The sequence below is a fragment of the Ascaphus truei genome, chromosome 1 (genome assembly GCF_040206685.1).
Source record: "Ascaphus truei isolate aAscTru1 chromosome 1, aAscTru1.hap1, whole genome shotgun sequence".
Lineage (NCBI taxonomy): Eukaryota > Metazoa > Chordata > Amphibia > Anura > Ascaphidae > Ascaphus > Ascaphus truei.
This window is the reverse complement of record NC_134483.1, coordinates 49,747,822-49,761,939: the sequence shown is the minus strand read 5'-3', so window position 1 is coordinate 49,761,939 and position 14,118 is coordinate 49,747,822. Positions and strand designations below refer to the sequence as shown.

General features: G+C 44.4%; 1 protein-coding gene across 1 annotated transcript in view; it reads left to right on the top strand.

Moving 5' to 3' along the window:
• Positions 1-14,118, top strand: part of SLC45A2 (solute carrier family 45 member 2) — a 93,777-nt gene that overhangs the window by 62,019 nt on the left and 17,640 nt on the right. Inside the window, exons 5-6 of the mRNA XM_075587780.1 lie at positions 1,757-1,880; positions 13,283-13,488. Of these exons, the coding sequence (XP_075443895.1) occupies positions 1,757-1,880; positions 13,283-13,488 (330 nt within the window). The remainder of the gene's footprint in view (positions 1-1,756; positions 1,881-13,282; positions 13,489-14,118) is intronic.

Genomic DNA, 14,118 nt, shown 5'->3' with positions numbered 1-14,118 from the left:
AGGTGGGACACTCCAGCTGGACACCACCCAACTTGGTGGCGGACTCGTCGCTGACGACGACGGCGTGGGACCGGATGGCCCCTTTGTCTACAGTCGGCGCTACCGGGTGCTGGAGTACCCGGCAGGTAACAAGTGCACCAACTTTACGCACATTAGTTGTGGGCAGCACTCTCTCACACATTGGGTGGGTTGCTTCTTGTGGACACCAGGATGATTGGGTGTCTAAGGGCACCTCAGTACTTTGGAGGATATTCCATCAGGTGTGAACACTGAGTGGGAGGGCACTGTGGGGTTACAGCCATGCGTGGCCTAGTTGGTGGGGACATTATAGTGTTGTCCTTTCTCTTATGCATACAGTAAACTATTATTCTTATCAGTGTGTGTATCATTGTATTGGGTCCTGTGGCGGGGTTATCCAACATAGTAGGCTCCCACACAGGTTGAGGCACTGTCACCAGATGGATCAGACACACCCTAGGCTCCCAGCAGCGGAGTCTCAGGCCTCCTGTGAGCCACAGGTAGCACACCCCACACAAAGTAGCCGCCATATCTCCCAGGGGGTGGGGGCTAAGTGTTCTACACGTGTTATTAAGTATTCCTGAGTAGGGCCCCTCTAGGAACCTAAACATTGGAGTAGGGCTATACTGAATGGTGATTTTCTGAATTAAAGCTGGTTATTTTGACAATGTTGTACTTGTTATGGTTAGGCATGCATATATGGGGTTCCCCGTTAAAATAGATAAGTAAAAAGTGACCCTGTGTGTTCATTTGAATGTCATTACCCAGAATCCCCAGCGGCAGAATTGTATGCTAAGAGATAATGGGTAAACACAGGTTTGTGGACCTGTCTGAGATATGTGAATGTGCTCTTAAGTGGTATTTTTTGTTGTTGTGAGAGGGAGGGTTTTTGTCACTTTTTTACTCTCATAACATACTTTAAAATTATCCAAATTTTTCGAGCATATGTCAAATTGGTTATTTGCAATGGATTTAGTGATCTACTATGTATTGGTTTAAACCAATAGCTTATTGTTCATGTTTATTAAGTCAATCTGCAATGTGGACATTTTATGTTAATGACTAATTAACTAATGTTAATAATGGGCAATTTTGGGGTGGGGGGGGGCAGATTTGGATCCCTGCGAATCGGCCGGTTCCTTTAGTCCGCGGATATCAGCGGATCAGTCTTAAAAATGGTGATTCGCCTTTTGCAGATTTTTTTTTGTTTTTCAATTATTTATTTATTTATTTTTAACGCCGACAATCCATCTGCGGATTCCGCAATTGGCTGACGGAATTTTAAGAATCCACACACATATTGCTGAATCCACGGATTGCATTCTTAAAATCCGTCAGCGGATTGCGGAAACCGTGAATGGATCGTTAATATTGACCAGTGGATTGTAGCCAATGGCAGTTTTGGATTTATCCCCGTAAATTGAAACTGTAGCAATCCGTTGGCAGATGTTACACCTCGGAACAGATTTTCCATGGCAAATATGAACAAATCCCGGAAACGGGTTTGGACTGGTTCGCCCGTCTCTATTAATGACAATGAAATGTAGAATGCATTATTTTCACAATTAATAAACTTACATTTTGCCTCCATACAAACCTTAAAATGGACAATGTATAATTACAACTTTAGTGTCACTCACTGTAAAATATTGTGGTACACTGTATTTTAAGTGTACGGTTATAAATATGCATTAAAGTAGTTATAGTCACTGTTATTTTCTGTTTTGTCACTTTCCAGATTGTGTACCATGGAAATCCATATGCAGAGCATAACTCCACAGCATATCTTACCTATGAACGAGGGGTGGAAGTAGGCTGCTGGGGTTTGTGCATCAATGCCATCGCTTCATCTTTGTATTCTTGTAAGTATCTTAAACAACAGATCTGTTCAAGTAGTAGTTTGGAAAGCTGTGTGATCTCATATGCCTAGAGCCAGTCAGATTATATCCTTTTTTATTATCATACTTAAAAACATCCTCTGTGAGTGCAATTCTCATCCTCTATGTGAGTGCAATTCGCATCCTCTATGTGAGTGCAATTCCCACCCTCTGTGTGAGTGCAGTTCCCACCCTCTGTGTGAGTGCAATTCCCATCCTCTGTGTGAGTGCAATTCCCATCCTCTGTGTGAGTGCAATTCCCATCCTCTGTGTGAGTGCAATTCCCACCCTCTGTGTTCAATTCCCATCCTCTGTGTGAGTGCAATTCCCATCCTCTGTGTGCGTGCAATTCCCATCCTCTGTGTGCGTGCAATTCCCATCCTCTGTGTAAGTGCAATTCCCATCCTCTGTGTGAGTTCAATTCCCATCCTCTCTGTGAGTGCAATTTTCATCCTCTATGTTTTCAATTCCCATCCTCTGTGCGAGTGCAATTCCCATCCTCTGTGCGAGTGCAATTCCCATCCTCTGTGCGAGTGCAATTCCCATCCTCTGTGCGAGTGCAATTCCCATCCTCTGTGCGAGTGCAATTCCCATCCTCTGTGCGAGTGCAATTCCCATCCTCTGTTCGAGTGCAATTCCCATCCTCTGTGCGAGTGCAATTCCCACCCTCTGTGTGTGTGCAATTCCCACCCTCTGTGTGTGTGCAATTCCCACCCTCTGTGTGTGTGCAATTCCCACCCTCTGTGTGAGTGCAATTTCCATCCTCTATGTGAGTGCAATTCCCTTGCTTACAGGATGTAGACAGAATTTGCCAGCAGAAAGAGCTATTTGGCACACCTTGTTACCCCATTTTCTGTAAAACCTCAGGCCATATTTTATCCTTGACGTTCTTTGATCATTATGATTGCCTGACAGCCATGCAAAGCATTTTTGCGTCCCCTTTCGGCATTAACCTTTACCACCCCTGTTGCGAGGATATTCCAAAAAATCACCACCCATCCTCACATTTCTCCTTATCCTGCCTGGCAGCCATGCAAAGCGTTTCTGCGTCCCCTTTCGGCATTAACCTTTACCACCCCTGTTGCAAGGATATTCCAAAAAATCATCACCCATTCTCACATTTCTCCTTATCCTGCCACCCTTCTACTTCACAGCTTGATCTCTAATACAGGGGTGGCCATCTCCAGTTCTAAAGGGCCACCAGCAGGTCAGATTTTAGGATAGCCCTGCTTCAGCACAGGTGTCTCAATCAGTGGCTCAGTCAGAATGACTTGCACCACCTGTGCTGAAGCAGGGATAGCCCTAAGGCTACAGTCCCCGTCTTACCTGCTGGACTCGCACCTGACGGCTCGTGCACAGTTGAAAGCCACGTTGTGCGGCCCATAGGGGAGCGATGATATGCGCTGGGGCGGGGCCATGACAGGGGGCACGGCCATGACTGGGCATTGGCAGCACCGACACGTGATCATGGCACGGGAAGACAAAATTCATAGAGGGCTGTGCTATGGTGTGTGGCGCATGCGCCGTCAGGGCCACCAACAGAAATCATGGGGCCATGACAAATGAAAGGAGCCGCCCCCCCGAACCCATCACGCCCCCCCCAACCCATAGCGCACCTACCATGGAAAAAAGTTTTAGCACGCAACTTTTACTTAATTGTTTTCTTCTTATTGTAATACGGAAAAAAACATTACAATGCAATCTGTTTATTTTAATATTTTCAACAAAAGACAAAGATACCAAATGCTACATCCAATGTGACAAAAGACCTGGCGGAGATTCAGTATGGGTCTAGGGGGAGAGTTAATTATGGGCCTGGGGGTTGGGGGGTAAGTATGGGCCTGGGGGTGTTAAGTATGGGCCTTGGGGGGTAAAGTACAGTATGGGACTAAAATGAGTTACAGTACCTCTCTTCAACCGGTACATGTGGGGGCATTCGATTGGTCAGTTAGGGGGCTTTCAAGTGGCCCATGGGGGGGAGGCTTCAACCAGCCCAGAGGGGGGAACCTTCAACTGGCCTGCGGGGGGGCCTTCAATCAGCCTGCGCTTCAACCGTCCGGGGGAGCATTCAACCGGCCGGGAAGGAGGGGGGGTGTGGAGCCTTCAACTGGCCGGATGGGGGGGGGGGGTCTTCAATTGGCGGGCAGTGGGGCTGGTTTCGGAGGGGAGATAGAAGGCACATGGGTGGGTGACTGGCTGGGTGGGTGACTGACTGTCTGGTTGGGTCTTGGTCACTGACTGCCTATTGACTGACTGAGTGGGTGGGTGACTGACTGACTGCCTGGATGGGTGGGTGACTGACTGCCTGGGTGGGTGACTGACAGACTGCCTGGGTGGGTGACTGACTGGGTGGGTTGGGTGGGTGACTGACTGCCTTGACTGGGTGGGTGGATGACTGCCTGGGTGTGTGGGTGACTGACTGTCTGAATGGGTGGGTGGGTGACTGACTGCCTGAATGGGTGGGTGACTGCCATTGACTTCCTGGGTGGGTGGTTGCCTGGGTGGGTGACTGACTGCCTGGGTGGGTGGGTGTCTTACTGACCGCCTGGGTGGGTGACTTACTGACGGACTGCCTTTGACTGACTAACTGCCTGGGTTGGTGGGTGAATGACTGCCTGGTTTGACTGACTGCCTGGGTGGGTGACTGCCTAGGTGGGTGACTGACTGGCTGACTGCCTGCCTGGGTGGGTGGTTGACTGACTGACTGACTGACTGATTGCCTGCCTGGGTGGTTGACTGACTCAGACTGACTGCCTGAATGGGTGGGTGACTTACTGACTGCCCTGGTGGGTGGGTGGGTGACTGCCTGCCTTCAGTTGGGTGACTTACTGACTGCATGGGTGGGTGGGTGGGTGGGTGACTTACTGACTGCCTGTGTGGGTGACTGACTGAATGCCTGGGTAGGTGACTGACTGCCTTGACTGCGTGGGTGTGTGACTGTCACAGGAGGCCAGTGCTTTTAACACAAAAATACCTGGATCCTTTGATTAAACAAAGCGCGAGATAAAGTAAATTGTAATTTATTTACACAGGAAACACACACGGCTTGATTTACAAAATAACATTCATAAACACTTACTGGAATGGGGCAAAACAAAATAAAATGTCCACGGAATGAAATCCACAGAAATCAAGTCTCTAGGCATCAATTCCCAATAGCGGGGTTGCTGCACAAAAGAGCTGTGTAACCATCCTTGCTAGGGGCGCCGCTTGCAGCCCCTGTTTCTCCGCCGAAAGGAATGTTTTCGTTCTGTCCTTGCAGGATTCTTTCTCCAATCCTTAGTTCTAACGAACTTTTGAAGTAGGGTGCAATTCTTAGTTACGATGTTATGACCTTTTCACCGCACGTTGTAGCTCCGATGAATCTTATTACATGATGGAACTAACTCCTGACTAGCTGCACCAGACTTTTTAAAAACATCAAAAGCCTATCTGTATCATGTGCAGCCAATCTTTTGCGTGGGAACCAATCATCCCACCTGTAGCAGAGTTCTGTCAGTCTCTACAGAACCTGGCAGAGAGCTTAAGTATAGCAACTGAATATGTGCGATAAATGCCATCTTTCCCCATTTTTCATGCTAGCCCCCCTGCCGGCTCAGCGCCTGAAAGTCTGCCATTTGCCAGGATGCTTATTGAGATTCTCTTCCTTCATCTCTCTTTGCTAACAAAAGGTTTAACACGTCCTTATCCTGGCTACCCCAATGGTTAACACCGTCATCTCCTGGCCTTTGAAGCTGGTACGCGGAGTAGCTCCCTATGCAAATGGACTTTTATCTATACTAAATGACTTCCTTACTGTAATAAAAATATAACCCTTGTGTATTGTGAAAAACCATTTTCTTTTCCTCTTATTCAGAAAAATATTGTTACAATAACCCATACATTTAAAACATGATATGATCCTTGCCACCTAATCCCTGGTGGGAGACACACAGACAATTCTGACACATTTTACAGGACTGCAGCGCTTAGTGGGCTGCAGAGCTGACACTCTACATTTTAATTTAACCCCTACAACTCTCTCCACCTTATACCTGGTGAGAGATGTATGGAACCCCTCACTGGGTTCTGGGATTTTGGCATACTCCGGGTCCTGTAATGTAACTCAGTTCCCTGCCTGGTCTTGCTGCCCTGGTTTGTGCTGAAGCAGGGGGATTTGGTGGTGAGCTGCAAACTGCGTTCTAGAGAGGATTTTGTCCAGTGGTCTGTGTTCCTCATGTCCTCAGGAATCTGGGGAGATTTCTGAGTGCATGTTTCGGTGTACCCGCAACATTGGCCCTGACAAGATTTTACTGTAAAATCACCCCTGAGACTCATGCCTTGCACATCTCTGCTGGCCAACACTCCTGGAACAGTAAAAAAAAACCACATATTTTATTACACATTCAGTTACATGCCACAATTGGGCTGCAGAGCTGACACTTTACATTTACCCAATATGACTCAGGGGACCCTGTTACATGGCTTATACAGTTGATACATGGTATTAATCTCGCCCCCTTATCCCTGGGGGGAGAGACACGGGCATTTTGAATACATTTGCAGTATTATTACCCTGGTTAGGTTGCAGAGCTGACACAACAATTCCCAATCTGGTTCAGGGGCACCAAGCCAGGCCAAATACCTTTATTAATAGCCAGGGTACCCCTTCACCATCACAGTGACTGACTGCCTCAGGTGACTGCCTGAATGGGTGGGTGACTGACTGCCTGGGTGGGTGACTAACTACCTGGGTGGGTAGCTGGCTGTCTGCCTAGGTGGGTGACTGACTTCCTGGGTGAGTGACTTACTAACTGCCTGGGTGGGTGACTGACTAACAGCCTGGGTGAGTGACTGACTGCCTTGACTGCATGGGTGGGTGACTGACTGCCTGGGTAGGTGACTGACTGTCTGAGTGGGTGACTGACTGACTTCCAGGGTGGGAGGGTGACTGACTGGGTTGACTTCCTTGGTGGGTGGGTGATTGCCTTGACTGCCTGGGTGGGTGGTGGATAGGTGACTGCCCAGACAGGAGTCTGGCGTGGGCACCAGCTGGGCTCGTGGGCGAAGGCTCGCCATGGCGCTTCCCCTCTGTCCCATGTTGGGAGCACGGGGGAATGGGTCCACAGGCAGCATATGCGGCGCTTCCCCTCCCTGCTCCCGGTCCCTGTGGCTGCTTCCTGGGGCTGTAGGTAGGCGCACGGGGAACAAGGTTGGTGTGCACTTGCCACGGCACGTCCCCCTCTGGCCCACATTCCCCTCGGGTGCCCATGTGGGTGGGGAGACAGGACCAGGGGGGGTGAGCAAGGAAGGGGTCTGGCGATTGGGGGGGGGGGGGGCAGCCAGCCCAACATGCGCCACTCATCCCATCCCTGGGCCCTGCAGGCCGGACACCCTACTTCCCTACACGGAAAGATCGCCGGAATTATTTTTTTCTCAGAATGTTTTTTTTTAATGACACGCCAACCGGGCCTTGGACGCAAACCCCGGCAGACCCACCCTGTTGGCAGCACTGCGCGCCGTAGCCTACACTGGGGACTCGGCCTAATACCTTTACCTGTTGGTGACCCTTGAGGACTTGAGTTGGCCACTCCTGCTCCAGCATTTCTCAGAAATTTGCTTCCCTCCTGTACATTGTTGAAACTCGTTAAATATATTTGAAAGTTTTGTCATACTCCCCTCTTTCTTCTCTCCTCTAAATTGTACATATCGAGGTATTTTCGTCTTTCCTGGTGACTCTTTTTTTTAATGTAGACCATTATTTGTACAGTCTCCTACTTATCTCTTTCTGGAGATATTCGGGGCATGTGTATGATGTGTCTCAAATGGCATTTTTAACATTACATGGAAATCATAAATTATATTGCATTTGTGTGCACCAATTTAATACCATCTCTCCCTCCCCTCAATGTGCACCTAGAGTGTCAAAAATTGTTTTTATTAGTGCGGCGAAAAACAGAGTTGAACCCGTGGCTGTGTCAGATTCACCTGCCAAGTTGAATCTGGCATAAAAAAAATTAGAGTCAGGTATTATTTTAAATTGCTATGTGTCACCCAAACATTTATTTGACTCAGGATAGATGTTTTATTCCATAGGTTAGCAAAATGGGTTATTTTTCACAGTATGGCTACTAATATTACCCAAATGTTTGATATTTACTATTAGAAAATATAAATAAAACATGCACATACTGTAATCCTGTTTTAATTTACATTTGATCTATCTGGTAATTAAGTAAAAAAAAAGTTTGACCCAGATAGTAGCATACTCTCTGAATTAAACTTTTATACTTGTTTTGGTAGCTTCCCTGCGGTAGGTTTACTGTATATCCTCACTATCCAACGTTTCACTTTACAACGAATGGCATATCCAACGCTTTAAAGTGCAACCCTGTCGGCCTGTTTTCGATGCTGGAATGCATTATCCGACGCCTGAATGCGTTATCCAACGCTCACCACCACTGATTAACATGGGACTCACTTTACAACGGTTTCACTATCCAACGCTACTTCCAAAACGGATTCCGTTGGATAAACGAGGACTGCCTGTATTCATCCTCTATCGTTACTTTTTGTTTGTGTGCACAGAAGTACTTATTTTGCTACAGTTAAACAGGTATTTAACATTTGAGAGATTTGAGATCAGTGAAACCGTCCAAATTGCGTTCGCAAAATGTTAAGCATTTTTTCCCCCAAAATTGGATTCCTTGCTAAAAAAATTGCCAATCAGTAAAGGGTAATGTTGCCAAATAGCCATCTGGCTACTAAATTTCCCTGCCCTAGTATTGCCAGTTCTAGTAAGTGCTGGCAGTGCTAGGGTTAAGTCTTTTGCACATGGGCTTGCATGTGAGATGGCTAACCAGGGAGACACCAAGTGCAGGTGCAGGAGCCTGGCAGTTGGAGTCACATGTAAGGGGGGTGGGCTGACTAGGCCTGTGATGTCAGCTGGGCCTGTCCAGATATTGGGGGAGAGGGATTAACCCCTCTCCAGGTATAAAGGGTGAGGGCCCCCTCCCTAGTGTTCTGTTCTCTCCCCTCTAGGGGAAGAGAGTTCTGAGTGTGTACTGTTCGGCCTAACCCCTTAGGGGGTGAGGTGTGTCTGAGTACAGAGAGTTGCCAGGGCTCTGGCTGCTCTGCCTTTCCCCGTAGGAGAGAGCGAAGGATACCCCTGGGCCAGAATGCCTTATGAGGAGAAGGACTATGTATTGCTGTAAGGATGTATCTGTGCTGTGAGAGCTCCTATATAACAGACAAGTTGCATTGTTACTGGTACTCCAGAGTGCTTCTTGCTAGAAGGAAAGTTCCTGCAGGATGGTGTGCTGCACCAACCTGAGGAAAAGACCCCTGCACCCCAAACTCCTTACTACATCTGCGGGGACTCCACCTCCTGGGAGCCTACATGTTAGCACCATAACACCTGTAACATACCAATCTCCCCTAGGGAAGGGACGGGGGGAGGAGGGAAGGGACGGGGGGAGGGGGGAAGGGACGGGGGGAGGGGGGATGGGTGTTACAGTAATAATGTTGCAAAATTAGTCTTCGAATGTTACCAAACAGTGAGTGAAACATGGTGTGTTTGTGTGCCGTATTTATACTGTATATAGTACTCTTTGCCTTTTAGTGAATAATGCAGATTAGCATATTATGGTCATGCCTTGAAGTGGCTCGCAGACTTATGCTTTGCAATGCTTTGGCCAAAGGGTTAAACTAAATTACCCTTTTTTCAAGATATATATATATATATATTTCACTGGGTATTTTTGTCGTATTGGAAGTAGCTCTGGGCTCCCTTTGTGTTTTGTTTTTTGTAGTATACAGTGCCACGCTTAGTAGTACTCCTTTTGACACTTATATACATAAATATATATTGTGGTAATTTTTGGGGTTTATATGAGCTTACTGGGTATCTGTGTGCAGATTTGCATATTAAACAGAATTGTAATGCACATTTACTTTACGCTTTTACAGACACTACAGGCGATCCTCGCTTATCCGACGGAATGCGTCCCGCAAACCGCCGTCGGATAAGGGACTGTCAGATAAGCGCGTCCGACGTCGGATAATGCGCTTGGCGGACTGCATTATGCGGCGTTGGATAAGGCATCCTTCGGTAAGCGAGGGCTAACTGTATAGCTCATTGGTAAAACCTCGCTGAGAGAGTAAAGTGTCATCATATGCTCTTTTTCTGCTGTTGATGACACTTACAGCTATATTATATTTGCACCATATATAAAGACCACTATGATATGCAGTACGGCCTGTTATTTGAAACATGCTGCATTTCATGTTGTAGATTTCCTTTGGCTTGGCTTTACAAATGTAATTTATGCTTTCTTTTATGTTCCCAAAGACCAAATAATGTATGTATTCACAAAGCCCTTTTTGTACCTCAAAATTGATTTACATTTTTGGCAGAGCATATGTACGTGATCATGAATGTAATCGCCCACTAAAACATTATATGTTGGCAAACTATATGTGCTTCTTTTTAAACTATGCACAGTGTCTATATTTTGGCATCCTTTATAGTCTTCGGTATATGTAACACAATGTGAGTAGGTAACAAAAAGTGTTGCAATCAACAGCCTTTTCACAAACATCCTGGACACAATTCAATGCAATTTTCCTGGACACAATTCTATATATCTGACATTTCTTTTTGTAATACAATTATACAGCATTTTTTAAATTATATGTTTGTTCTTTCAGATCATCCAGCACTATTATTTTTACCTTTTGGTTGAATTAAAATTGATTTTTTTTATTGTTCACACAGTCTCGATCTACTGTATGCACCAATTGATAGGAGATGATCCCTGATTGGATTTTCTGCCACATGGGTGCTGCCCCATGTAATTATTTTCTCTGCTTTAGTGCATCCACTTATCCATGATTACCTGTTTGGGAGGTATTCCGATCACTTCCTTTCATCATTTATCTTTAGGGACTGAGTGCAGTCAAGGGCAGCGCCTCTCTCACCCCCCTTTGTTCTCCAGTTATATACACTTTGACACTTGCACCCGCCCTCCTTCATTTAATTACAATAGGCTGAGGAAAGAGCTTGTTCCTTTTTTTTTTCTTTTTTAAAATATGCTCACTAATTCTAAATCCTGCGAAGGTTGAAAAAATAATAAAGTTAATAAGTGGACATTAAACTGGTTCTGGTATGGAAGATGGTAGCAAAGAAGTTTACTTAAATAGTTTTCGGTTGGACAGTAAACTGTAGGTTCTGTATCAGTAATCAGTATTACAGTTAGTCTTACCTAATGTTTTTATTCCCACTGTACAAAGTACAGCAAAGATAGCATACCCATGAGGATATCGGCATGCATTTCACAGGTTCCCAAATATAAATCATTGTCACATGTTAAACATTAAGCTACACACACACACACAAAGCTTTCACGCAAATATCACTGCATTTAAACCTTTTCTCCCCTTTTGGTCTAAACTTCCAGCAAAAGTTTTATATAGCTTTTTGCATGAATTGGTGCATAAATCATGTACCTAATTTGCTTAGTCCTGAAGCTGTCCCTATTCACAAATACGCTACAGGCATACCCCGGTTTAAGGACACTCACTTTAAGTACACTCGCGAGTAAGTACATATCGCCCAATAGGCAAACAGCAGCTCACGCATGCGCTTGTCAGCACGTCCTGAACAGCAATACTGGCTCCCTACCTGTGCCGAAGCTGTGCGCAAGCGGGGAGACTATAGAGCCTGTTACAAATGCGTTATTTACATCAGTTATGCACGTATATGACTATTGCAGTACAATACAAACATCAATACGTGGAAAAAAGTTAGTGCTTCACTTTAAGTACATTTTCGCTTTACAGACATGCTCCGGTCCCATTGCGTACGTTAATGTGGGGTATGCCTGTATTTAGAAAATAGAAGACATAAACGCACAAATAGCGAAAACTCCAAACATATGTATTTCCTACATTAAGGTTAGGGCTGCAACAATTTCTTTGACTGTATGGTGGGTAGAGTTCTTCTAACCTGCTTACTTATTAACCTTAAAACTAGCCAGGAAGTAACGATTTGGGGCTAGGGTAAGAAATAGAGGATCACTATTTATTTTATACATTCTCTTAATATTGGTTGAGGGTTGGAAAGATCAAATAGCTGCTTTAGTTGGTGGGGTCCATAGTCTCATATGACACTTGCAGCAAAAATGTTAGCCTTAAATCTAATGTAGGAAAATACTGTAGCAGGGTTGGGAGTTTTTTTGTGGGTGAAAAATTCATGAATGTTTGCAAACTAGGCACATTTTGAACATTCGTATCTGGTGAAATTAGCAAAGATATAAAACCTCGTCTAAAATCACCAACTTCTATGATCTCACATAGGGACTGATTCAGTAAGCCCAGAACTGTGAGCGGCTGAAAACCCCCTTTTCAGTCAATGCAAGTTTTCAACTGATCACTGCAATTTGGGACCTTTTGAATCAGCCCTGTAGAGAGCAACTTGATATGAGCACACATATTTCATGAAGACAGGTGGCAAAAATAGGTGAATATAAAGGGGAATTTTGGCAGAATGTCTAGCCAAGAAGCCCATTGGGGATTAAATATCAAATAGCTGTTAAGGATTTTTGTTTTTCTTTTAAAATTAACCACATCTTGCAAAACTATAGTAGCTCATTCAGTACTCTAGAGAGAGTAGAAGTGTTTTTTAAAGATTTCAATTTGACACTTTAGAATTCTCCCGTAGAATATTCTATACAGTTGACTAAACGTTACTGTCATTATTCCTCTGTACTTTATATTCTGATATTCTCTGTCATCCTTTGTTATTCCCCCTTTCTTCACTATCCCTTCTTACATACAGAACTGTTTTTATTATTATTTGACTTTAGCTGTTTTTAACTGGAGAGACTCTTGGGAAATACTTACTGTATATATTTGAGAGACTGTAAACAAAAATAAGTTTTAATTACATGTTTATGTCTTGCTTGAAATTGTCTTAAATTAAACAAAACAATGTGTTCTATGTTATAGCAAATTGCACTATACCCCTCAGGACCCTACATTTTAAATGCATGTATGGACTATTGTAGTGGGCGAGGTGACAAAACTGTGGATTGTACACTTTTGAATTGTTGTAGATGCTCAAGGCTCAGACAGTTCGATTTAGACTTGTTGTGAAAAGTTAGTAAATGCGGGGCAGGTATTATCTATGGATATTTAAAGATATGCTGCACTCAATGTTTAAGTATGTAGTGACATCTATTAATTGTATGTCAATATGAAACATCGAGGTTCTAATCCTATGCATTTCTTTTTAAGCAAAGTGTTTTGAGAAATGTATGTTGGTGAAATACATTTGTAAACTTGTACCTTATATGGTTATATTACACACATTTTTTAATGTTTTTTTCTCTTGAATTCTCTTGTTACAGACATGCAAAAATCACTTTTGCCATACATTGGATTAAAGGGTCTATATTTTGTTGGATATCTCCTTTTCGGACTGGGAACCGGATTTATTGGGTTGTTTCCCAATGTCTACTCTACTTTAGCCTTGTGTTCTCTCTTTGGTGTGATGTCAAGTACTCTGTATACTATACCTTTCAACCTGATTTCGGAGTATCACCGAGAGGAAGAGGTGAGTCTCGCAATTGTTAGCCTTTCTAAATTAAAAGGTACGGTATTTCTTTAAATGACTGAAAAACTTTATAAGCTGTATGCAAACATTACCCCCCAAAAAACAATAAAGCATGGTGCTTATCTGTAAGCCAATGGCGGGTGACTACTTATTGATATTGCATCTTAGTGAGTAAAACCCTTTGTGCCCTTTAACTGTTTATTTTTAAGCTATTCATCTTTTCAGTAATAATATATCTCCGAAATTGCTTCTGTAGAATTCAATCAATATCAAATTACGCTAACTCTTTGCTAAGCAATGTAATATATTGTAGATTATAAAGCCATACAATATGGTTTCTCTCAGATGCCACTTAACACTTCCCCTGGTTATGTTGGGAACAACATGATGAATGCTCATTTTTATTACTATCCATGTTTAACGCGAACTTTACATAAACTTCTACTGTAATAACATTTGCAGCTATAACTCCATGTTCTGATCCCTATCACAGATCATATTACACAAGCCCCCTTCCCCCAAAGCTCACAGGTATGGGCCTTACACGGAGGTACTGTAGCTATCTCCCCCCTCCACATCCCCCAGGCCCATTCCTATATTCTCTCGCCACACTCGCACCTCTTCACCCCC